Source organism: Oryzias latipes, chromosome 20 (assembly GCF_002234675.1).
Source record: "Oryzias latipes chromosome 20, ASM223467v1".
Taxonomy (NCBI): domain Eukaryota; kingdom Metazoa; phylum Chordata; class Actinopteri; order Beloniformes; family Adrianichthyidae; genus Oryzias; species Oryzias latipes.
Window position 1 is genome coordinate 8,148,571 of NC_019878.2, and position 26,322 is coordinate 8,174,892.

Consider the following 26,322-nt stretch of genomic DNA (forward strand, 5'->3'; position numbering starts at 1 on the left):
ATTTTGTCCTGGTCTTCTTGAGGTAAAAAGCCCTTCAGGTCTTTAATCGCGTCAGTTTTTTACCACTACAGCTAATTTCAATAGAAGTAAAATACAAGGGTCATGTATTCCATTCTGAGGCAGGTAAAGGATTACTTTTGAACATCTGTAATGTATTAGCCACTGGAAGCTGTTCACACTGATCGCCTCTCAGAAGTCAGGATGCCGGACCTTCTGTTTGTCGTCCTGAACCCTGGAAAACACTTATATCAGCTTACTCTCCCTGATAATGTTCTCTACTGGAAATGCTATTAATATATACATGGGAACTGACTCTCAGGCGTCCCATTTGAACGTGCACCAAACTTTATTCCTCTGCAGGGCCCAGTTTTCGTGATAAAAGCAACTTTGAAAAGCCACCTGCGATACGGTTGCATGTATGCTTCAGATAAAAAGATCCTTTGCACTGAATATGATGACAGCTGCAGTCCTCCTGCGACACAAATCTGCATTTCCCTGCTGCTTATGTTGTGCGGAAGTTCAAAGTTGAAGCTGAAATTTCAAAATCATTAATAGGTGGGAGGACCAGGTGCTTTGTTCATTCCAACTCCAGGAAGGAGTTCATATTGAATTCCGCCGCCCGTGTCACACTGTGGCTTCTTCTGTTCCACACCTACATAATGTACATACACAGCGTTACCTGCAGGCTGAGGGATTGTTGCTCTTTCAGGAAGACGTCATCAAAAGCAACCCTCGCAGAACTTTCCAGCGAGACTTCCAGCGAGAGTGAGGAGGAAGAGGAGCGGCCAGAGCACCGGCCAGAGAGCGACTTCTACCTGTCCTCTGAGTTCTTGCAAATCAAGAAACTGGTGAAGTACCTCAAGGTGTGGAAGCAACAGTTTTTTAAGGGGAAATTGTGCAGCTGCAGGGAAATTGATAATTGATAGTTGATAATCAAGCAAGACAAAAGAGTCAGATATAAGTCTGTCAGTCAGTCTGACTCATTAACTGCATTTACAGAAATTTTAGAGCTTGTTTGTAATACCCTACACACTAGCTACGTTGACGTATTCACAATACCTTTAACTTCCAACCTTGTTGGCAACAGTTAAAAAAAACAGACTGAAATCTCTTAAACACTGACTGTTACTGTGACTAAACGAACTCCCAACCTTGTTAGTAATAAGAAAAAAAACATTTAAACAACACATCCACAATGAAAAACAGGATTTCCTCATAGTGCCAAAAACACTGTAGTCAATAGACGCTAGCAGTTTTTATTAAGAGTAATTTCCTTTCTCACTCCACCTATCTGCTCTTGTACAAAATGAATTTAAGTGCAAGCTGTTCCTGTCTTATTGGAAGATTCTCCTGTTGTCTGAGACGGAATCCATTTTGGTCGCACGTGCAAACCAAAGCGGAGGCTGGAAAGAAGTGTATGACAGCACCAGCTGTACGCGTTGCCTGTCCGAACCGCAGAAGCAGGAAAAATGAAGCACGCCTGTGATAGATTTGACAGGCCACATGGTGGATATTAATGTGTCAAAGCATGTAAGAAAAAAAACAAAAGGCAGAAAGAACCCGATTGTGGGCTGCAAAAAACTCTAAGAACTGGATTTCTGAGATTACCACATTTGTGACAGCCATCTTTCATCACATTTTATCTGCATAGTCTCATACAAAGAGTTTTTTTTATTATTTAGCATTAAAGAAAAAACTTCCAATATCAATAGCTTAATTAGTTTGAGCAAATGTTGTGTTTTTAAAACAGCACAAGAATTTAGCCTGATTATCTCTGAATTCCAAGCCATCTAGCTCAATAAGATCAAGCACACTAAAAGCAGAGGAATCCCTTCTGGAAAACTTTTGCCTGCAAGGGCAATTCTAAGTGAGTATTTTGGGCTTAACTAAATAGAAAATAATCGAAGGAAATTCCCACTCTAAACGCAGGCTCTTACCGTTTCCAGAAAGAAAAAAACATAGAAAGTAGGCAAATTCAGACACAGAAGAACACACACTGGGTTGTGTCACTTTTTTCTTTTTGTTTACTTTGTGGTCACTTCTTTTTGGTTAACTTGTGTGCTTAAAAAAAGAAGCATCTCTCCCCTAATCAACATCTCCTAGTCTTTTATCTGTCTAAAAAAGACGTATTTTTCATCGGGTTTGTCCATTTTCATAATATCATAGCCATATAGACTTTGAAACTCAACACAAGCCAAAAGAAATATCTGCTTTATTTTGGAGAGATTTCTTTCCCCCCTCTTTGGCGTTTCACTGAAGGCACGCGTTTTGTACTCTGGGAATGTTTTCATCCAGCGGCACACGGATGTTCTGTTTGTGCTTGAATGACAGGTTTTTATGGAATTTCAACACATCAGACCTCCTTTACCTCAGAGTCTGTTAGGTTTGCTTTCATACCTGTGTGAGTTCAGATCATGGAAAAATTCAAAGAGGAGTTTGAAACACGGACCTTGCCAGCCCTGAGTGTGTGTGTGTGTTTGTTTTCATGTGCTAAAGAGGAAAACTCTCACTTGACCTTTTTTACAGTCAGAAATGCGCAGTCACACTTCTTTTTTTTTAAAGGAAAATGGTTTTTGTCTCCTCTCAACACATTTAAAATATGCAATAATAAATAATAATAAACACGTGACCGATTGGGGAGGGAAGGCGGGGGTGGTTCTTCTGTGCAAACGGTCCCACCCCACAACTCAGAGGTGAATTTCTAATAAACTACTGTCACTCTGCAGAAACTTTATCTTTGTAGACACAGGTTTGTTTGTTTTTTAATTTTTGGGTAAGAACTGCATAATCAACATTAAAAGACCACTGGGAACGTTTTTAGAATTAATGCTTTTCTTTCATCATTGATTGCTTCTTACCTTTTTTAATTTATGGAAGGAGTTAGGGCTGGGGAGTCAGACTCCAGGTCTCCAGGTCTGACCTCCTGCTCGTTTTTTAGTAATCTAGTTTTATCTGCTGCCGATCCCCTGGATCAGATGTGTTGAAACATGCAGAGCACTGGCCCCCAAGGCCTGGAGATGGACACCTGTGTGAACGTACGTAACTTAGATTGGACTGTATAAAGGTTAGATCATTTTTCTTTGTTTAACAAGTTTTCTCCGAAATAAAACTAGCTAGATCCCCATTTAATTTGATCTGCAAACTACTCTTAAAAAAATCTTTCAGTAATCTATTGTATGGTTTAAATGTATACTGTATGTTTGATTTTGAAAACTGTTATTTCAATGAAAAACCTTTTTTTTTTTAACCAAAAGTTGTTGTTTTTATGACAGGATTTTAAAATTCCAGTTGAAAGCTGTAAAAGCAGCTTTAGGACACGCACATTTATAATGATAATTATACAAATCTGAAACACTAAGACGCATGTTTCACCTCCCCCCCTCCCATATTTATTACAGCAAGTGTAAATATTTATAATAAAAAAATCAAATATCAAATGTAAAGGTTTAAAGTTTTCCTCCATGAAAAATAGAAATAAAAATCCAGCATCACAGATTTACTCCCAAATATATCTACACAGCAATCGTACCACAGACATCTATGAATAGTAACTTGTAACCGCTTAAACATGTAAGCAGTTTGCAAGTTGAATGCAGCAAAGTAATTGGAGCAGGGTCAACAAACCATCGTTGGCAGTCCTGCTAACTCTGTGTCTGCAGCTCTGAAAGAACTAGAAGAAGGCTTCCTTTCAGCGACACAGTGCTGCTAGCTGCTCATGCTGAAACACCTGCAGAGACGTAATGTGTCAGCATCTTTGTGCACTTGATGATGAGCTTCAGATGAACCTGTTAAACATAGTTTTATCATTTCAACAACCGTGAAGAGTCTTGTTTTATCCATTTTGATAACACAGTTTTATTGCAAAGAGAAAAAAGATATCTGCAGATTTATGGAAAAGTTCATATGTTCAAAGAACAAAATAATTTTTCAGTTCCCGGTTAGACTTAAGGTGGATGTTTGAATTGTGGTTTGGGGTCAGTTTGTAAAAAGCACTAGCGAAAGTCCATAACAGCAATATTGACACAAATGTGCATGGTTGCTACACAAACAGCCACAACCATGCTTTTCTGAGGTTTTGATTCATTCATTGTGCTTCAATCAAAGGTGTCTGTTGATAGTGAAATCAAGACATCTAAATCACACTAAAACTGGACACCCCTGACGATCACATTTGGTGTGAACACTGCTTTAAAATGAACCATTCTGAAAAGAAAGAAAGAAATTTAAAAAAAGCAGATTTTGTTCACAAATCTGTTCCTAACTTCACCTTTAAATGTCATGTAGGCTAAGTTTATTTAATTTCACTTTGAATATTGTCAAAGGGCTGGATAGCTTAAAAGGTTGAGCGTAGGACTGGCTCATGGGAAATCAGGGTTTGATTCCCAGGGGGTGCAATGAGCTTCATCCAGTGTGGGTCCTTCCACAAGACCCTTCGCACTACTGCCTAACAGCGCCAAGAGGGCTCAAGTCTGGGTTCCCCTGTGCCAGTCCCTAGCTCGAAAAAAAAAAAAATAGGGTTGTGTCAGGAAGGGCATCCAGCGTAAAAATCTCTGCCAACCTATCTGTGTGAATCAGTGGAAGCTAATTTACTGTGGCGACCCCTAAAGGAATTTGCCAAAAAGTGAACAACAACTTTAATTTAGTGTCAAGAGTGGGTTCTAGTAGCATTTGGTGAACAGATTTTCCTTGTTTGGCACCATCTTGGTCAAGTGTTCAGCACTTTAATGCTGAAAATGTCACCAGTGACAACCATTTAACACACATTCTTTAAAAAAACGTAACTTTTCAACCATTTACGTGATAAATCCAATTCCAGCAGATTCTGAAGCGGGGGAAAGCGGCTTTGCGCAATTAAATACATATACGGTTAAAAAACGATGTTAAGTCAAGGAATATCATCACTGGAGTTAAGCTCTGGTGTTAAAGGGTTAACAAATATTTGTTTGTATAGCTTCAAATTCAGTTACACTTTTAAGGACACACGTTAAACCAATTCAATTTACTTGACACTTTAGTTCTGTGGTCCATCTTTAAATATGTTCCACACTGAGCATCTGCTTCCATCAGGCTCAAAGAGACTCAAAGATCTATCAACGCAGAAAATGTTCAGAGGTTGTCAATGTTTTAAAGAATGTCGACAATACTTCAGGAGCAGGCAGCCAAAAATGAAAGTGTGTGATCTGTTTTCTGTTCTCCAAACTTTTCCTTAAACATCAGGGCACTCTGTGTTGTTTAAACAATGTAAGAATCTCGCCTGCTGAATCCTTTGAAGAGTTTTAACGGAGTGGACAAAGGAAGCAGTAGATCCACTGCTTTTAATGCGCGAATGGTTCACATTTATGTGAGCGTTGTGATATGGAGAACACATGTGCCTGCTGCCCTGCTGCGTTAGAGTTCTGCTCTGTGAGGAAGATGATCAAACACCGTTCCACAATGCACTGCAGGCTCACACCGATGAGCTGGCTCCAACTGACTCCCACTGCTGTTAGCACACATTTATAAAGATATAACCCTACACAGCCTTCAGGACTTCACACCTTCCCTTTCATCGCCTAGTTTATTTATTTGAAAAGTCGTGATGACTGAAATATGTTTTTTCCTACACACTCAGTTATTATACAAATACTTTATTTATTATCAATGCATTACTTGGGCTTTGAAAGGCGTTATATCTTTAAATGACACTCTTTTACCTCTTTACTTGTACACTCGTCTAGATTTTGGATTTTATTTATTTCTAGATTTTTATGTTGTTGTTTTGTGGCTGTAAACTAAGTCTCAATTAGGTACCATATGTTTTTACATGACAGTAAAAGTTAAATCAGTCACATTTCTAAATGAACAACGAGTTATAAAAAATATGCCCAATAATTAAAATATAATTCTTTATGTAAACATAAATACAATTTTAAGAGTTGTTTTAAAGTGTATAATGGCAACTAAATTAAAACAACTTTGTTTTTATTTTCATTTCTTGGCTAACATTTCCTTTGGGTATGCAAAATTCTCTTCCAAACAAGTCATCTGCTCCAGACAGAACTGCATTTTTACTTTCAGCACTACTTGTTTAAAAAAAACTGTTTGAGAAAAAGCTAAAAAAAAAGAAAAAGAAAAATGACAAAAATAGTGGGGATTGGGGGTTCAGACACTACAGTTGATGTAGTTGGGGCAACCACACAACACGTATGTGTAATCGAACTACACATGTAGTGGAAGGGTGGAAGGCATTGCCTTAAAACAACATCGTGAGAAGCAGGAGACTTCACTGTCAAGCCGTTGTTGTGGTTAATAGTGGAAATACTTTTAATAATATTTTTATTATTATTCTAATTTTTGGAGTAACAAATATCATATTGACTGGATGAATGTATAATGAAAACGGTGTTTCTTCTTATTTATTATTAGTAATATCAAAGAACATTGACTTATTTCATTACAATTCAGACCAAATACACAAAGCATTCATGTCAATAACAAAATTCCTAACTTATTGTGAGTAGCGTAGTTTTTGTGACAAAAACAACGGGTTATATATATTTTCTCATTAATTGGGCTGCACTGTAGTTTCAAAAAAAAATGCCAGCGGCTTAAATGTGTCCTAGTGTATGTAAGTTTTCTTTCTTTTTTTGTTTTTTCATCTGTTTGTGTTTGTCAATGTGCTTTCAGAAAGGAGACCAGAAAGTCACGCTCCTCATGCTTTGCTGCATGCTGGACTTGGATCTCACTCAGGACTCTTGCAACCTGGCCATCCGGGATGAAGGCGGCCTTCAGTTCCTGCTCAACCTGCTGGATACAAATGAAGACAAATGCAAAGTGGGGGATTTTGTCATGAGTGAACCATAAACTAACTACCTGCTTACCCAGTCCATATGTTTTAGTACATAAACAGGATTTGTAGTAGGTTTAGGGGCTGTCATCTGGACTTAGTTTTAAGGTTAGAATACGTTTCACCTCTTATCCAAGAGGCTTTGTCAATTCTAAATAGCTGGTCGCAGAGCTGGTATATATGCACTCATGTGGGAGGAGTCAGACCTGAAACTGGATGGTATTGTAAACTTAGCCTGCATGGTTTCGGGTCGTTAAGAGTCCTTTGTCCTCAGCTGGGGGTTGGGGAGCCAGTGACTCCCACCCCAGGCTGGTCATCTCTTTCAGCTGTTAACGACCCAGGTGGAACTGGTTTGGGTTGTTTAGGTTTCAAAACACTGCCATAGATGGATGGAAGAATAAACCTGAGACCACCATTCTTATTAAGAGAAGGTTTATCATTCTTGAAAAAGATGGCTTCTTTCACTCCTCGCTCAAACCATCCTTTCTCTCTGGCTATTTTGACAAAGCCTCTTGGATAAGAGGTGAAACGTCTTCTAACCTTAAAACTAAGTCCAGATGACAGCACCTAAAACTGCTACAATGGAACCAACCTGGATGAATGATAGTCTTCATAGACATAAACAGAAATATTAGGCAAAGAATGGGGATTTTGAAGGGCAACTTATGTTTACTTGTAAACAAAGTGTTGCTGAACATTTAGCTGTAAGATCATGTAATGTTTAACATATTAACAACATTTCATCACTCTGCAAGGATGTTCTTACATTTTTAAAATGGGAAACTATTTACAAATGCTAAACACGTGCTGCTCCATCTTAACTTCCTTTCATAAGGCAACGTTTATTTTTGCTAATAAAATTGCGAGTCATTAAGAATAAGCTTTAAATTTGCCAAAGTTGTTCACAACTCAAAAAAAAAATTTTTTTAAGTTAAATTTGGTCTCAGTTTCCTGCGTTACAGCTTTCACAGTCCTTTGTTAGAATTGTTGACGAGCTTTACTTTACCTGGAACATTTTTTCTTTACATCTCTTCATTTCTATGTAGGATAAACATGTGGGTTTTTTTTTTTTACTTTTGCATTTATGCCACTGTATAAGCTCACTTCTGGTAACTTATTTTGCATGTTTTTGTGATCTTTGTATATTGAACAAATATCCGGTTCTGGTATTCTTCTCACAGTATATCCAAGAACTTTCTGGTTTCGATTTCAGATTGGAGCTCTGAAAATCCTGATTAGGATGAGCAGGTGCGTTCCCATCCAGCGCAGCATGGAGGACATGCTTGGTGTGCGGAGCCTTGTGAACAACCTGGACTCAGAGGTGACTAAGGTGAAGGCCTTAGCAGCTGAAACCATCGCCAATGTGGCCAACTTCCCCCGGGCAAGAAGAACCGTCAGGCAATCTGGCGGCATTGAGAAACTGGTGAGCAAATATCAAAAAAAAGAAATTTAAGTCCCACTCCAGTCATCTTTTGATCTATTGTAAAAGTGTTCCCAGTGGTCTTTTATTTATGATTGTGAAGAAAAAAAAACTGTCCTTTTCTTGGACAAATGTTCTCCATCATCAGAAAAATGCCACTAGAACATGTTAAAACCGCCAAAAACATAATTTTCATTGAAGAGGTTCTGCAAAGTCACAAAAGTCTGGTATTCATGAAAATTGACCTTAAAATGGAGGGGTAGTGTTCACTATATATCTGCTATAAAGAATTATAAATTGACAGGTGATACTAAATATTTTGGCTTGATGACTAAAGAACACTGTTGAATGAGACAAAATTAAAACATGATGTAGGCACATTAGTAGAAAAGAAAAACAAAATCTGAAACAAATTCAAAAAAGGACTTTGGCTCAGTGATTCCCTGTTGAGATTTGGATCCATTGCATGATAAATTTCATGTTAAAAATATAAGGAAAAATGTCAAGAACAGCAGTGTTTATGACCTTTCGGTCTTCTTTAAGAAATAGTGTCTAATTTATGAGGAAAAGCTCCAAATAAAAGCCTAAATCCAGATTCCTTTGAATGGAGAGAGGTGTGTTCAGACTCACTGCAGTCACAGTCGGCTATAAATAAAAAAATGATTGTAAATACGACTGGTTGCTGTCACTGAGCTGCTGTGTTTGTGAGGCGGCCCAAAGCAGCACTGTGAGCTGCTGCACTGAAGATAGACGTGAGTCTGTTCTCCTGCACTGTAGCAGGTAAACCACATAATAAAAAAAGAGTTCTAGGTTGGGCTAAAAGGAAATGCTGCCTCTGAAGTGTCCTCAATAATAAGACTTCCAGATGGAAGGAAACCGCTCCTATCCGATCCTACAGCAGCGTACAGCATCTTTAAGCCTTTTACTGAAATCTGAACAAAATATTGATATCAAATTTAAAAAAAAACAAGCTCTTTATGCTTTTTTTATTTAAATGTGCAGCACATGTTAGACAGAGTACGTCCATATTTTGTGAAAGCCAGAAAAAGAAAAAAAGCAGAAAAAATATGAAACGACATCCTTCAACCTTTTTTCATGTTTGTTGACAGAGGGACCTGTGATTAGAGCTTTAACTGCTTGTATATTTTCCTCAGGCCCGAGTCGGATGGTCTCATGTGCAAGTCACTCACAGAGGCAGATTAGTTTCATGCCATTCAGGACCACCTTTGAACAGCGTGCTGGGGAATAGTTCTGCCTGCTCTGTCTCAGCGGCCAGAAGCCAATGGGCTAGAACACTGAATGATGGTCATGAATTGTCACACTGGGCTTTTCAGGCCTAACATCAACATCTGTCCTGACACTATTTCCACTCTTTGCATCTCTGGTGTTTTCATTCTCACAGAACCAGTGGTAATAGAATTTTAATTACATCCTTAATCATTTCTAACCACCAGCTTTTCTCATCTGGAACCATCCATTATCACCTCAGCTTTGTAGGGGAGTTTTTTAAAAAGACACAGAGATTTTTTGTGTGAGTGAGGAAGTTTTCTGCTGAAAAGTTTGTGTTTATCCACTTCTTTTTTTTTTAGATAAAGCTACTGGACTGCTTCCTGAAATCTCAGAAGAAGAGCGACCACTCGGAGAACATGGAGGCCGCCCGCTGTGGCGCCTTAGCGCTGTGGAGCTGCAGCAGGAGCACCAAAAACAAAAAGGCCATTTGCAGTGCTGGGGGCATCCCTCTGCTGGGATGCCTCCTCACATCTTCTCTGGAGAGCATGCTTATCCCTGTGGTGGGCACCCTGCAGGAATGTGCCTCAGAGGTAGAGTTTAACGTCATTAAATGTGAGAGAGCTCAGAGGAAACCTTCAGAAGAATTCAAAAAACTTTCTAAAAGTTTAAACATTCAGGTGGTGCAATAATAAGCAGAAAGTGTGCCTGCGTCTTGACTGATAGTGGACTATGATAATTACAATGGAAGCATTAAAAAATATTTGTATCAAGATGTTAAGATTGAAAGCATGCAGTGAAAAAGAGATTAGTCAAGTCAAGTCAAGTCAACTTTATTTATAAAGCGCTTTTAAAACAGCAGAAGCTGACCAAAGTGCTTAACAATGCAGAATAAAACAAAACAACAAACTAAAACAGAATAAAATCAATAAGAAATCGATACATTAAATAAAAATACATAAAACCAATAAAACCAATAAAACCAATAAAAATAAATTTATAAAACCAATAAAAACATCAACTCATACTGAGTTAAAAGCCAGGGAGAAAAGGTGAGTTTTTAACTTGGATTTAAAATCATTCAGTGAACGGGCCTGCCTAACCTGCATAGGGAGTGCATTCCACAAGCTGGGGCCAGCAACAGCAAATGCTCTATCCCCTCTGAGTTTCCGCCGTGTCCTTGGCACATCTAGGAGCAGCTGGTCAGCTGATCTAAGTGAGCGGGAAGGGAAATGCAGGTGTAGCAGCTCAGAGAGGTAGGGCGGAGCCAGACCATTTAAAGACTTAAAAACAAATAAAAGAATTTTAAAACGAACTCTAAAATGGACAGGCAGCCAGTGGAGAGAAGCCAGAACTGGTGTAATATGCTCTCTCTTCCACGTTCCAGTTAACAAGCGTGCAGCAGCGTTCTGCACCAGCTGGAGACGGGACAAGGATGAGTGAGGGGTACCAAAGTAAAGGGAGTTACAGTAATCCAGCCGAGTTGTAACAAAGGCGTGGATTACTGTCTCAAAGTGCTTTCTTGATAAAAATGATTTGACTTTGGCAAGCTGCCTTAACTGAAAGAAGCTGGATCTCACCACTGAACTGATCTGCCTGTCCAAATTAAAACCAGTGTCCATCTTCACTCCTAAATTTGTGACTGTGGATTTCACCGATTGAGTGAGAGAGCCCAGAGCTATTGGGTGTGACTCACTGTTGCCACTGGGACCAAAGACAATCACCTCTGTCTTTTCCTCATTGAGGTGGAGAAAATTCAGAGCCATCCAGATTTTCAATTCCTCCAAGCACTTAATTAAAGGGCTGATGGAGTGGGCATCCTTCTTTGTTATTGGGACGTATATCTGGGTATCATCCGCATAGCAATGAAAAGCACAGTTATGCTTTCTAAGAATGGAACCCAGGGGGAGTAAGTAAAGGGAGAAAAGCAGAGGCCCAAGGACTGAACCCTGCGGGACCCCATACAGTAGAGGAGCAGAGGAAGATTGAACATTATTGAGGTTTACACAAAATGTTCTATCTTCTAGATATGACCTGAACCACTGCAGAGCAGTGCCACGGATGCCTACAAGTTGCTGTAACCGGGAGATCAAGATGTTGTGATCCAGTGTGTCGAAGGCAGCCGTAAGATCCAGTAGTACCAGAACCACATGGTCCCCAGCATCTGTAGCTAAGAGGATGTCGTTAAACACCCTAAGCAGAGCTGACTCGGTGCTGTGAAGAGATTTGAAGCCAGACTGGAAAACCTCAAGGTTGCCATTTTCATCTAAAAAATCCTTCAATTGAACATACACAATTTTTTCCAGAATCTTTGAGAGGAAAGGAAGTTTAGAAATGGGTCTAAAATTGGACAGCACAGAGGGATCCAGGTTAGGCTTCTTTATCAATGGCTGTACTGTAGCATGTTTACAGTTTCTAGGAAACACACCAGAGGAAAGGCTGCCGTTTACAACAGCAAGAACTGCAGGTCCCAGAGTAGTGATAACCTCTTTAAATAATCGGGGTGGAATCGCATCAGAGGGGGAACCTGAGGGCTTCAGGTGTTTCACAGTCTCATATAAAACAGACAGAGTCACTGGTTCAAACTGGTCAAAGGTTACAGGGCAGGACACAACAACAGAGGGGTCAAATCCAGGTGGTGATATGAGGGCCCTGACATTATTCACCTTGTCCACAAAAAACCTAAGGAAGGTTTCACATGTCTCCAGCGTAGGTTGGACATAGACAGACTTGGGGGCGTTGAGAGCTGCATCTATGGTGCTAAACAGGACACGGGGCTTGTGTCGGTTTAACAGGATAACATTTGACAGATGCTCCCTTTTTGCCTCTTTTACAGTAGCCTGATAATGACACCAGCTGGCCTTCAACATGTAGTGACACCTGTAGCTTGTCCTTTTTAAACTTCCGTTCAGCTTTTCTGCACTCACGTCTAGCAGCACGAGTTACGTTGTTCAACCACGGCTCAGTTTTAACTTTTGGCTGCCTGGATTTAAGTGGAACCACTGCATCCAGTACTGTCAGGCAGGTGGAGTGTAACCAGGAGCTGAGCTCATCTGTACTAGAACATGTGGACTGAGGGATGACACTGGTTTGATTAAAAGAAGAAGAGAAAAGAGCTGCAGTGGAAGGTTTGATGATACGGACCCACCGAGCCGGAGCTCGAGGCCTACAGGGGCTACAGGGCAGAGTGATGTCAAACAAAACAGGCATATGATCTGAAAACACTGCATCACATATCACCAGGTTAGAAACAGAGAGTCCATATGTTAGCACCAGATCAAGTGTGTGTCCACGTTCCTGCGTGGGTTCAGACACATGCTGAACAAGATTAAAAGAGTCAATAAGACTTAAAAAGTCCTTAGACATTGTATGGTCTGGACAGCACACATGTATATTAAAATCTCCAACAATAAGAACTCGGTCATATTTAAGCAGGATTTCAGCCAGCAGCCCAGAGAATTCATTTAAGAAGTCCTTGTTGTATTTTGGTGGACGATAAACCACTGCACACAGCACCGGTGGAGAGCAGCCCAGTTCAAAAAGTTCAAGTTCAAAGCTGGACAAAGAGACCAGCAGAGACGGAGGGAGACATTTATATGCAGATTTATAAATGGTGGCGATTCCTCCTCCTCGGCCTGATGTGCGCGGGGAGTTGAAATAATCACAGTCCGGCGGTAAAAGTTCAGAAAACGCGCTGGACTCACCGACGTTCAGCCACGTCTCCGTCAGACAAAGGAAATCCAAGCCCTGAGAGGCGAAAAAATCCTTCAGGATGAAAGTTTTGTTTGCCACGGACCTAGTGTTCACCAGGCCAAATCTGGCGGGGGGTGGTGGGGCCGGGGTGTTGATGGTCCGGCTGGCCCGGGGGAGCGGCCGTAAGCTCTCCAGGTTCACCCCGCGCTGCCTGGGCGGAGGAGAACAGGGACCGCGAGGCTGGAACAGCTGCTCTGAGCCGGCGACAGGTAACAGCCAGGTGCTGACAGGCTCCAATGAGCGCCGGGAAGGAAAGAGTCGATGAACCGGTCCAAAGTCATCCAACGAGGCCACCGCATCTGTAGTTAAATGAAAGATTCAGTCATGACTGTGTGATGTATTGACTCTCTGCAGGAAAGCTCCAGGATTACCATTCAGTCCAAAGACATCATCAAGAATCTGGTCAAAAACCTGAGGAGTAACTGCACTGACCTACAGATCCAGTGTTCCATGGCACTCTTTAAGGTACTTTGCAGGGTATATCTGTAAACAAAACACTACATTAATGAACCCAATGTAGCCCTGACGACGCGTTCACACTGGCAGGTGGGATCCATAAATGAGATTGATTTCCTCTGGTAATTGACTTTCTCTTGGTTGTGTAGAGCTCCTTGAAGAGTAGTGGGAACCAAAGACATTCCCTTGAAAACATTGCAGCTTACTTCCATATGATTGTTTTGTGAGTTATTTGATAATCAAGCAAAAAAGGGAAAACCAAAGGGAGTTACAGATGCAAAATCTGTGCTGTTGGACTCATCAAAAAGTAAGAAAATGCTTTTAATTGAGGATTACTTAGAAGCTGCAGTTATTTTCTGCACTTAAGGTGCACTTCAGAGCCTTAATGTTTTCAAAAACATCAGTGTGCCTTATATTCAGGAGCACTTTATATATGGATTCATTCTGGTTGTGTTTAATGATGTCGAAGCGATTTTAAGGGTACACAGCGCTCTGTCGAAATGTCAGTCTATTATTTTTTTTTTTATGACTTCCAAACAAAATTGTGTGTTTTGTAACGTGTAGCCGTGTTAGACTGTTTTTTTTACGTGTTGCAAACAAGGTTGGGAGTTACAGGTATTGTAAATACTCTCTCATGGCTAACGCTTCTAACATGGCTAACATGTAGCGTGTTACAAAGCTCTAGAATTACTGTGAACACAGTTAAAGTCTCACTGACTGACGGACTTAGTTTGGTGCTCCATATATATGACAAAAGCACTTTATGATCTGGTCTGCCCTATAGTGCTGAAAATAGGGTTGTATGAAAGTCAACATAGCCAGTTGACTTTTTTTTAGTTTTAATTTTTTCAGGCCTTCTGATCCATTTCTTTTTTTGGTTAAATTCATATGTGAAATGTATCGGCATGTCTTTTAAACTCGCTTTTTTCGTTTTGGGGTCAGGGGAGGCTGAAGCCTACCCAGCAAAAGAAAGGCAAAAGTGGGGTTCAGTGATCCCTCACTATGACAAGGTTTACCTTTCATTGCCTCACTATTTTGTGCATTTTTGTTGTGCAGTTTTGCGTGCTTCTTACTTTTTTTTTTTTTTTTTACAGTCCATTTTGTTCTGTCAGTTTGGCTTCTAGACCATTTCAATCAAACTCAGCTGTGTCTCCAGAATGCTTTCAGCTTACATAAAGGATTTTTTTTATTCCTTTCTATAATACTGGACGTATTGTCCTACGAACGTTTGAGCTCTGAGAGCTCAAGCAAGACACAAAAGTGTGAAAATGTTGATGTTTTTCTGAGAGAAGTGTATAAAGCGAGGGGTTTTACAGCCTTAAACCATCAGCAGTCATCACAGGGGCTTTTCCTTTTTATTAGAAGCAAGTTTATAGGGTTAACAGTATGACAGAACAACATGGTCCTCATTTGCACCGTCTTGATTGTTTCTTTGTTGCTGCATCCAAAAGATATACCGGTACTTATTTTCACTTACTTTTTAGTGTGCAGAGGACACAGAAACCCGTGACCTGGTGCGCAAGTACAAGGGGCTGAAGCTACTGGTGGAGCTGCTCAACAACACCAACAACAAGGAGCTCCTCGCTGCTGCCACTGGGGCCATCTGGAAATGTTCCATCAGCATAGAAAATGTGCTGATGTAAGTCTGACACCATTGATAACACTCCCGCTCTCCTGCACATACCTTTTTAAATCCAACCTATGAGAGAAGCTAAACTTTTTTATTATCTAAAATAGCACCACATTTTTCTGTTCTGTAGCAACACATCCGTGTCACTCGCTGAATTGAATAGCGGCCCAATGAGACGCCATGTACAAGCCGTTTGTTAGGAATTCAACGTTTTATCCACGAGTCTATAACTTTTCAAGCTCTTCCATGCTTGATTTGCTGATGTAGTTAACAGCAGCCGTGCAGTGTGTAAAAAAATTATGACCAATGACGGATAGTGAAACGAAGGGTTCAGCCAGCTTGCGTCCATTGTCTTCATCATGCCATCACCACATATGTTACTTCATACGAGGCTCTGACTCTGCTGTGAGTCCTTTGTGTCACACTTTCCACTCTTTCCCGTTGTCATATTTCTTTCTTCACCGACTTTGTGTCTGTTTTTAGCGATTATTTGAGTAAAATGTCAAGATTTTGGACGAGTGATCTTTTATAGGTGTTTGCTTTGAGATCTCGCTTTTCTGCTGTTAACAAAAGCTTGAGTAAATGTGCAGAGTTTATAGACTTTGGTGATGTGTCATTTAAGGCCTGCTGGGTCAGTGCCAGTGGTGGGCATGTAGAAAGAATCAGCCTTGAGATTTCCATATGTCTGAGGAGAGTTTGACAAGGTTTTTTTTCAGCGATTTGTCATCTACATTTCTGCAAAAATAATGTAAAGTGGGGGACTTATGCAGTGATTTAGTGCCACTGGAAAACGTTCATCAAATTAAAACCCTTTCTCGTTGCCAAAACCGATAAGAATAGGAATTTTGACAATGAAGAGCATTTTTGTTTTGACGAAAGGTGAAACGCCGTCCTAATTCTGAATTGATGTGTGGTTCACATTTCTGTGGACGTCTAAAAATAACAAGAAAATGTCTCAGCAGCACTCAGGGTGATCTTCCCTCACTTCATATATCACAGCTGACAGGATGATGTCCTGCATTTGAAGTGATCCCAACTGAAGCTTGGCGTGGGCTGCCACCTCCAATTAGGAGAAGATTCCCTCACAGCAGCAGAAGAATGACAACAATAGTCTTTTAGAACAAGATGGACAGATCCACATCTCTTCTGAAGATGCAACAGCTTGTTCCCGTTTTAGAAGCTGCTGTTTTATAGAGAAAAAAGATGTTTTATGGTGTAAAAGTTTAAGCTTTTACCTAATTGATTCCAGAAAAAATGTTTGTTTTTTAGGTTTCTTTTTATTATTAGAGGTAAGTCAGAGATTTAGCCACAACTGATCACCAGCACAACATGGATAACATTACAGACATAAAATAGGGAATTCTGCACTTTTAAACACAAACCATGCTAATTTCAAATTGAAAGCAACTCCTAAAGTAGTTTACATGCAACACTTGACAGAAAAACATACAGCAAAACATAAAAAACTGTAATATGAACATCTAAAAAAGAGATTTCTGAGAGCCAATCCCCAAGTTTTAAATTGCACAGAGGGCCTTTTCTGCATAACAGCCAACAGCAGATAAAAAAAAAAAGTGAAAAATAAAAATTTCTCAAACTGTATCGCAAATCATCATTTACGATCCGGGATATCATCAAAAGATTTGAAGAAACCAAAGAAATCTTTGTGTGTCAGGGACATTATAGAATGTACATGGTCTTTAGTCCCTTAGCCTGTCAGGCTTCTCCACCTGTCAGTGGAGGGGGGGGGGGGGGGGTGTTAAACCACCAAATGGTTCTTGAGCGCGGCTGTGTCTGCAGCTCATTGCTTCAGAGGATGGCTCAAATGCAGAGAACACATTTAAAAAACTCCGTTGTGTGACAGCTAATGAGACTTTACCTTTAACTTTCATGGGACAACCTGTCAGATCATTAAAGACTGCAGTCCATAGAGTCTCCCCACCATTGACTTTCCACCTTTGAGTCCTGTGTTGTCCATCTGGTCATGATTGTGTCAATGATGTTTACAAAAAGTACTTCCAGAAACCACTGTAAGAAAAACACAGTGCATACCAATTGGGAACATCCATATTTGGAACTGTGAAAACTGAAAAACATATAAGATTTTAATGCATCATATGGTCTCCTCAAGATAATTTCTGTATTATAGACTGTATTATAAAATAAAATAAAAAACAAACCCTGCAGCTAATCCAGCAGCATGGCTTTATTCTAGAGCAGTTTGAATGATCCGTTTGTTCTACCTGAAGCCTGGAACTACTGCCAACTGAAAACATTTGAAAGGTATTTTGGTCCAAAATGAGACAAAACTTCAACACCAACACTCCAGAAACTCATAACCTTGATGTGTAGTTGTCTGCAACCTGTTAGAAAACGAGGAGATGTTGCGCCATTTTAGGATCTCCCTGTTCCAACTGTTTTAGGACCAGCAACAAGAATTTGAAATGAACCGAGTTAGTGAATACAAGCTCTTAACTTTTGCCTGTTTGAACATTTCCAAAATAGTCATTATTTGAAATGATTAAATCTTTTCTGTTCAAATGTTTAAAAAAAGGTTTCAGCCTTTTAATACATTTAGGATGAAATACTTTTTACTATTTTGATCATCTTTTTACCTAACAGTCAAGGGGACATGCCGTGTTTGTTTTATGTGCTTCCAGTCTCCCTGCTGTACTTAAAGGCTTTTCTCACTGTTTTGTAAAATGGTCAGAAAATTGCTGATAATAACATTTTTGGAAAAAAAATCAATTATGGTCTAAAACAATTGAAGCCAGATTTTGAGGTTAAGTATGTTGCAGAGGAGTCACAGAGATAATTGTCAACAGATCACAATTTTCCCGTCTGCCATATTTTTCTGCACTGTGTAAGCGATCAAAAAAAATAAAAATAAACATGAAATGACATCCGCCTAAATTTGTAAGTGGCCGTGTTTTTCTGTTCGCTCCTCAGCCGGTGTCTATCACTTGAAGATTTAGTCAGGCAGAAACCCGGAATGAAGCGACCCAAACTCTCAAAAATAAAAGGCCTTAAGTAAAGACGTGTTTTTCAGACGGCACGGCTCTTTCCAGACTCAATTACAAAGCTAACCGATGTCATAAAATAACTTATTTTGGAATCTTTTACATTTATCAGCTGTGTTTGTTGTATTCTTCTGTCTTTTGCTAAGACTGCAGTCAGATGATTTACGTTTGCTTCGTGTTTGTGTGACGTTTTTGTTTTTTTACATGCGCTGAAAGAATATAGACATTAAAGGGAGCTCTGTTTAAGACAAATGCCAGCATATGTTTGCAATTTCCTGAAAAATTGTGCATTCAAATAAGAAGTGAATGATGTATTTAAGTATAACTACATTCACAGGCATGTGTTTGTCAAAGGCGCAGGTTTTATTTTTATTTTTTTGTTCTGTACACGACTACCGTTGTTTAACAGCCAATGTCAAAACCTCAAACTTTAAAAGCAGCCCTTCTCAGAAACAGTAAGCATTCTCTTATGCAGGTTTATAGATGAATTCACATGTGGCCCTGAGCCTGAGGTGTTATGGACACAGAAACTGTGTAGAGTGGAACTTTGCAATGGAAAGGCACAAAAGCCAGCTTTTTGGGTGCATTAAATAGAGCAGAAATGCTTATGGTGAAAGTGTGTGAGATCTGAACACTTTTCTGTCTTACCTCAGTTTCAGTCTCATGATGCAAACACCATATTGTATTTTCTGCTTCATAGGGCCCACCGGATTATTAGGCGCACTATCAATGAATGGTCTAATTTCAAACTTGCATCATGTACAAGGCATATCGAACTATGAGGTGCATTAAGTGAGACAAAGGAGTCAGAGATAAGTCCATCAGTCAGACTTCACTGGGCTCACAGTAATTCTAGAACTTGTTTGTAACACCACACGTAAGAAGTGTTAGGCACGTTGGCTTATTCACAATATCTATAACTCCGAACCTTGGTTGCAACTTGTAAAAATACAGACTGGTACCGCTAAAGCTAACCTTCCTGTGACTACGCTAACTCTTAAACTCGTTAGAAACACGTAAAAATAAATAAAACACAGTCCTACACCGCTATACATGAGCCGCTTTAGCTTACACCATGGTCCGGGTGAATACTCGATTCTGATTGGCTGCTGGGTGTGCATTAAAACCCGATAACTGCACGGTGAAAAAAAAAGTTCCGGTCACCTAGCTTAAATGATTTGTATCACTGCGCCAGCTTCTTTAAAACAAACTTTAGCTTCATCATTTGGACAAAAACAAACGGTAAGAGATGAACTTTCTCTCCGAACTGATGCTTTATTCAACCCATCGGAAAGATCAGCATATATACCGAATCTTGACTGCAGCGGTGGTGTGGCGCGATTTGCCGCATCACGTAACAAATAGTCAGCTTTTTGTGAGAAAAGCGATCCAAATCGGAAAAAAAACAAGAATTAAGGACTAAAAACTGGTTAATATTTATTGCTTTTGTAAGTGACCATGGTATAAGCGGGTTAATGGCCTTCGAAGTGTGCGTTATTAAGTTTTTAACGCACTTCAAGGTTCAGGCTTCCACGGCGTGCGTTAAAAAGTAATAACGCTCACTTCGTTGGCCATTAACCCTTACATATTCACCATAACAACAAACCTTGTTTACATCTCATAAAAAAACAGAATGATACCACTAAGATAAACGTAAATGTGACAAAGCTAACTCCCAACCTTGTTAGTAACTCGCAACAAAAACAGGCCGATACCCGTACACTGTGGTCATGTTAACATCTTCACAAAAGCTGCCAACCTTGTTGGCAACTCTTTATAAAACAGACTGACATCTTGACAGAGGACCTTGTTCCTCTCAAAATCGCTTTGACATCCCAAAGCACAACAAGAATAATCCATAAAAGGCGCTCATATGGCACAATGTCACTTAAAAAAAGGGCTTTTAAATGTGCCTTATAGTGCAGAAAATATAGTATTTGCTTCTGCATCTCACCTAGATATTCACCCAAGCTTTTTTTTTTTTTAACAAAAAACCAAAACCAGGTCCCTCCGTTTGTTTAACTTTTGGTGGAATTCATTTTTCTTTGTGGTCAAAGCTGAATATATCAGGTCTTTGAAGTGTTGTTCTTGAACCTGCATAAGAGCCCAATCTATGCATTTTTTCTAAGAGCTGGCTTAAATTTCGACAACCAGCGAAAGTGTTTGAAGTCGGCAGGATGAATGAGTAAAGGGAAATGCCTACAATTGATCATAAAAACCTGCCGCACGGAAGCTAAAGCAAGATTCCTGCTTCTTTAGCCGTCCTCTAATAAACCTTCGGCTGAGTAGCAATGTTTGCTTTAAAAGCCGCTTCAGGCAGAAAGCGTGTAATGTTTCTCTTTCACTTAATTACCTCAGCTGGGCTCGACTTAACAAAAATAGACACGACACACTGCTCATTTATCCAGAGTTATGTCTGTTATTACATGATAATTGTACTGTAGTAAAATGTAGATGACACTTCGGTGATGACATAGGAAAACCATTGTTTTTTGTTATGGTGAATTTCACTGAAGTTAACTTTGGCAGCTCCTCTGTTCATTAGCAGTGTTTTCTCTCGTAGGAGCAGGCCTCCCGACAGCAGACCCTGACCAAAACCAAATGACCTTAGCCTTCCACAATAGGCCACAAAGCCGGCAACCGTAACTGTGCTTAAAAACAGACGTAGAGTTAAGCTGTGTTTCTGAGCTTTGTTGAGTTTTTTTTTCTTTCTTTTTTTGACCACACTGTATTCCTTCTGAACATTTGCTGTAGTTTACTACTCTGCACTATAGGGCAACAGGGTAAAATGACAGCTAAAGAGGCAGGAAGAGTTTCCAAGCCACAGCAAAAGTCTTTATTATGCAAATGTGAGAAGGCGTGGGAAAACTGTTACTGTTGCAACAAGATGTCTGTCTTGCAGAAAATAGAAATTTTTGTCTCAGTAGAATGTTTTCAAATTATTAAATTAAATTAATGCTTAGTTAGCTTGAAAAAGCTGGACAAAGAATGGCTTCTGTTTGTGTGGTGGTCTAAGACTGTTTTTGTTAAAAAAAAAACCTCAGACTTCAGCTTTACCTCTAATTTCCTTTTTGGTTGACTAGTTTAAAGACTTGTCAAGACATAGCTCAAAAAACAATCATGTTGTGTCTTTTAAATTGAAAATATCTGTCTTTTTTGTGTGTAGTGGTAGTGTAGTGTAGTGTTTCTGCAAAGTATTAAATAATAATCATCCAGAAGCAAACATTGCATGTACTCTTCCTTGGCATGAAACCATATTGTTTTGTCCAAATGCTCAATTCTGACATGGAGTAATATGGATGCCGCCACGTTGCACACAAAACTTTGACTAAGACTTAAGGCTAAGTTGCAAGTGAAAATAACAAATGTTTGCTTTTAAATTGCTTTTTTCTCAAATTTTTTTTTGCTTTCAAAAGTTGTATTTTTGCTTTTGATATTTTTTTTTTGCTTAAAAGAAATATTATTGCATTTGCAAAACAAACGTTTTCACACGTGTTGTGTCGTCATCTCGCTTTTTTCCGATCTTTAATTTTGCTCACATAAGTTTCAGTTTAGTGTGACAAAGCTGCCATCAGACAGCTCCTGATTGGTTCATATTCTAACCAATCAAATCACCATCCATATTTATCTAACATGGCGTCTGCTGCCGAGGCTCAGAAGCCGAACCAGCTCTTTTTACTCTTGATTTTGTCTCTTTGGCTGAATAAAATTTCATTTTTAATAATTTTAACAATAATTCATACTTTGTTTCTTTCTTTTTTATTTTTTAGCATTGTTTAACTTTTATTGAGTCAGATTTGCGAATTTATGGCTGAGGATCTCCTGAACCTGAAAAATTAACTGTAAAATGTATCTGCGGATATTACCCTAAATCAACAGCCCTGTGTGTAATCTGTGAATCCTCCGGAGCAAAATATTGAAAAAAAAAAGGTAGATTTTCTTTAAGATCTGTTTGAAGGTAAAAAAATAGAGAGAGAATTAAAGCATATGTTATTTTATGCTGCCCAAGTTTTTCTGGAATAGATTGACAGCAGTAAGAAGCAAAAGAACAATGGCTCATCAAAGTAGACTTCATGTATTTAGCAAAAGAAGCATTTTTAACTTTTATGTTAACGTTCACAGTGTCTTTTTTTGAAGAACTCCTGTGCTTTTGTCCAAAGTAAAAAAAAAATACTCATGAACAAATTATTTATTTCTCTTTATATTTAAACATTTATTGATGAAAACAAAATGGTTCAGATACAAAACTTAATTGTAATAAAATATAACCTCCGGCTAGACGGAGTCGGAGCTCGGACGCTTTTTTCTGCTGAAGACATTTTAAACACTCTGGTCGCTACACTGACATAAAGAAATACAAAACCCTGTTGTATGTTAGCTGCTTTGCTGCTCCTTCTTGGTTTTACTCTGAGAGAAATGGGCCAGAGTGAAAACGGGAGAATTGCCAAGAAGACATGGGACCCAGGAATCCAGGTCGAACAGAACCAATACAAAGTCCAAAGTCCATGTCTGCCTCCAAGCACCATCAATACGAGACAGAGACATCTGATTGGTTAGAATGTACAGTTCTTTCTAAAACTTCATTGTGTGACTCGTGAGCTTTACTACTCCACACATTGTATATTTAGGTTTGAATATATTATCTTGGATGCCTTTGGTATATGTACTTGTATAAAGTGTTTTTTCCTCCCCGTTCTTCATGTAATCCTCATTATCTCCCATTGAGTGAATACTGCTGCAGCTCTTTGCGATCTGTTTATTGGAAGGCAACCTTGAGAGTCTTGAAAAGTGGCTAATAAATTAAATGTATTATATTTATTATCATTGCCCCTGTTCTTAAAAATGGGCACTGGGACACATCTACTCCTTTGCTCAGGCATCTTCACACTCTCCAAGATCTTGTTTAAAAGTCCAGTGAAAACTTCTGCTGTTCCCTCTCTTAAAGTCTTCCATACCTCCACAGGTATGTTGTTAGGGTCAACTACCTTTCTACTCTTCATCCTCTTCAATTCCTTCCTCAAATCATCCTAACTGATCTTCGCTCTTCTTTGCTCCACAACAGCCACCTATTGTTCTTTGCGCTCATTCATCAGGTCTTCATCGAAGTTCTCCCATCCTTCCATCAGATTTGTAGAATCTGTCAACATATTTCTCTCACTGTCCTTGATCCCCATAACCTACTGCACATTCTTCCATCTTTGTGTCTTCCTTTGTGTCCAATGTGTCATACAAATCCTCATTCTACCCTTTATTTGTACTTTGCCACCTCCACCTTCAACCTTTGCTGCATCTATCTGTACTCCTTTCTGCTGTCTTCTCAGTGTCCCATGTCTTCTTGGCTATTTATTTTCTCTTAATACACTCCTAAGCTATTTCTTTCCACCACCAAGTCTACTTTCCTCAGACGACACACCGATTATCTTCGTTAGTCTTCCTGATCACTTTAACCACAGCAGTCAAGTCATCTGGAAAACTTCCTGAATCCTATAGTCTGTTTCAACACCCCCCTAAAAACCACAAAACACTTGTCCTTTTTCAACTTCCACCCCTCGGTACTCTGCTCTGTTCTTGTCTCTTACCACGAGTCCTCCTACACATCACCATCCTTTTCTGTTCGGCTACACCCTCCCCAGCCGCAACTTTTCAGTCACTGACCTCTTTCACCTTACAACATCTGTACACGATGGAAGAAACATGTGCACCCCATTCTCCCCCCTCAAATGTGACCCAACGCTCCTCTCTTTTCTGGAAAAATGTGTTGACCACTGCCATCCCCATCCATTTGGCACAGTTCACAGAGAAGTGTGAAGCCTATTCCTGCCCCAATAGGGCAAAGGCAGGATACCCCTGGACAGATTGCCAATCCTTTGCATCTAAAGCCAGACTACCGCACACTCAGTCACACCTAAAGAGCAATTTAGAGTCACCAGTGAACCTATTAAATTATGTTTTTGAGCGTTGGAATAAGCCAGAATGTCAAGAGAAAACCCACCTCGGCAAGAACATGCACCATGTCCCGACAGAAAGGGACCTTACCAGGATTTGAACCATGGCAAGAACATGCACCGTGTCCCGACAGAAAGGGACCTTACCAGGATTTGAACCATGGCCTTCTTGCTGCGAGGCAACTGTCTTAGTCTTCAGCTCCTTTTTTGATAACATTTGTTTGCAACAATAATTGCTTTTAACAAGTTTTTCCTACATCCGATCCGATCATCTGTTGATCTAAAGCTTTTCCAGTGGTCTTTTAGTTATGGTTATGCAATTTTTTTGCCAAACTGCATTTTATCATCTGTTCCTGATTCACGATTTGAATGAAGAAATTCTCAGAAATGTAGTTTTAGACTTAATTTTCTTTATATATGTCCTCCATCATCAGAAAAATGCAACAATAACATGTTGAAAACAACAAAAACAAAATTTTCTTTGGAGTGGGTCATTAAGCTAAATCTAGTTTGTTCTTCCTTTTTTTTAAACTTAGACTCGTAGTGTCTGTCTTTTAAAATAACGAATCTGTTAAGCATTATATTAAAGTTATTACTGATGACATCTCTCTAAATTCTGGTCCTCCTTAAGCTTTCAAAACGACAAAGTCCTGGAGAGCCTGGCTGGTCTGTTAACTGCTCAGCCGGAGGAAGTGCTTATCAACGTGGCGGGAGCACTGACAGAGTTTCTCCAAGTGCCTGCAAACAAGGCCGTCATCCGAAAGTGTGACGGCATCAAACCAATGATACAACTGCTTTTGAGCACAAACCAGGTATGAAGTGTTCTTCTAAAGACAGTCAGTTATCTAAAAAAACAACAACACCCTGCTGCATAAACAATGTCCTGTGTGCGTTGTCTTTTAATCAGGCGCTGCTTGTGAATGTCACCAAGGCTGTAGGTGCATGCGCCACCGATAGGGAAAATATGAAGTAAGTCAAACTTGGATGTTTACACGTCTTTGTCCTGTGAGCTGTCCTAGCACTGTCACTGAAAGAGCTCCGAACATCCATTCAACTGATGACTGATGTCATATGTTTTACCGATAATTCCAGGGTCACACACAATATCATGCTGTGAAAAACATATTCCTTTCATTTGTAATCACTCAGGCTGGTTTCTCTTTCATCTAGAGTCTAATAACAGATTTTAAAAGCTTTGTTTATTATACCTGCAGCGTTAAATATGGCTGCGGTTTAATTTCCCAGTGTTTTACTGCAGCCTTGCGGTTACATTGCCGGTCAGACTGACATACCTAAAGCCCTGCCCTGTCCAAGGCTGCATGGCTGAGAGAACACAGCGAGCCAGAGTGCTCATTTAATCTCCTCCTCAATGCTGCAAAACATCGTGAGGCTTCCATCTGTGCCTTTAACAAGGCTGTTCGCGTCTACCAGATCCGTCCAAATCAGTGCCCAGTAGAAATAAAACAGAATGTCTGTCTGTTGTTACTGAGCTACTCACATTTGTTTGGACGGGCAAAACCCAGCGGCTCCGTAAAAAATGAAGCGTGTCAAAACAGAGCCGGGGACTGTGGTAAACTTCACACGATGGGAGCACTCTGTTACATCAGTTCATCATGTTCTCCGTTTTTCTACGCATTCGGCCTGTCCGGGTCGTCTTTCAGCCTTCACACGTCGCTGCAAACACAGAGCTTTTATTTCAACAGCCGCTCTTTGTGTTTTTCTGTGGCGATAGCTTATTTTGAGACATGTGTGTACAGTAGTTTGCCGCGCAATTAACATAACTCACGTTTGATTGCTTCCTGCCTTGTCCAACACCGCCAGAGCTGGGGTTTTTTCCTTTAGAATGCCTTATGGATGATATACATTGGCCTGACGCTTGTTATGATGATGCACAAAAATAGACATCGTTCCTGTCAGAATCTTCATATTTCCAGAAAACACTTTTAAAAAAATCGTATTCAACTTGTATCAGCCAAGATCTCCGAACTACCATCGATCGCATTCAAGTTTTCAATGAAATCCTATGTTTACGTTAGTGCTTGTGT

The 26,322-nt window shown here is 39.8% G+C and overlaps 1 protein-coding gene across 2 annotated transcripts in view; it reads left to right on the plus strand.

Annotated features, from left to right (window-relative positions):
- Window positions 1-26,322, plus strand: part of armc4 (armadillo repeat containing 4) — a 57,122-nt gene that overhangs the window by 15,931 nt on the left and 14,869 nt on the right. For both annotated transcript variants that reach the window (XM_004080910.4, XM_020712579.1), the window contains exons 10-17: window positions 710-863; window positions 6,667-6,813; window positions 8,040-8,249; window positions 9,836-10,066; window positions 13,581-13,691; window positions 15,167-15,321; window positions 24,909-25,089; window positions 25,185-25,246. In XM_004080910.4, coding sequence (XP_004080958.1) covers window positions 710-863; window positions 6,667-6,813; window positions 8,040-8,249; window positions 9,836-10,066; window positions 13,581-13,691; window positions 15,167-15,321; window positions 24,909-25,089; window positions 25,185-25,246 — 1,251 coding nt within the window. The remainder of the gene's footprint in view (window positions 1-709; window positions 864-6,666; window positions 6,814-8,039; window positions 8,250-9,835; window positions 10,067-13,580; window positions 13,692-15,166; window positions 15,322-24,908; window positions 25,090-25,184; window positions 25,247-26,322) is intronic.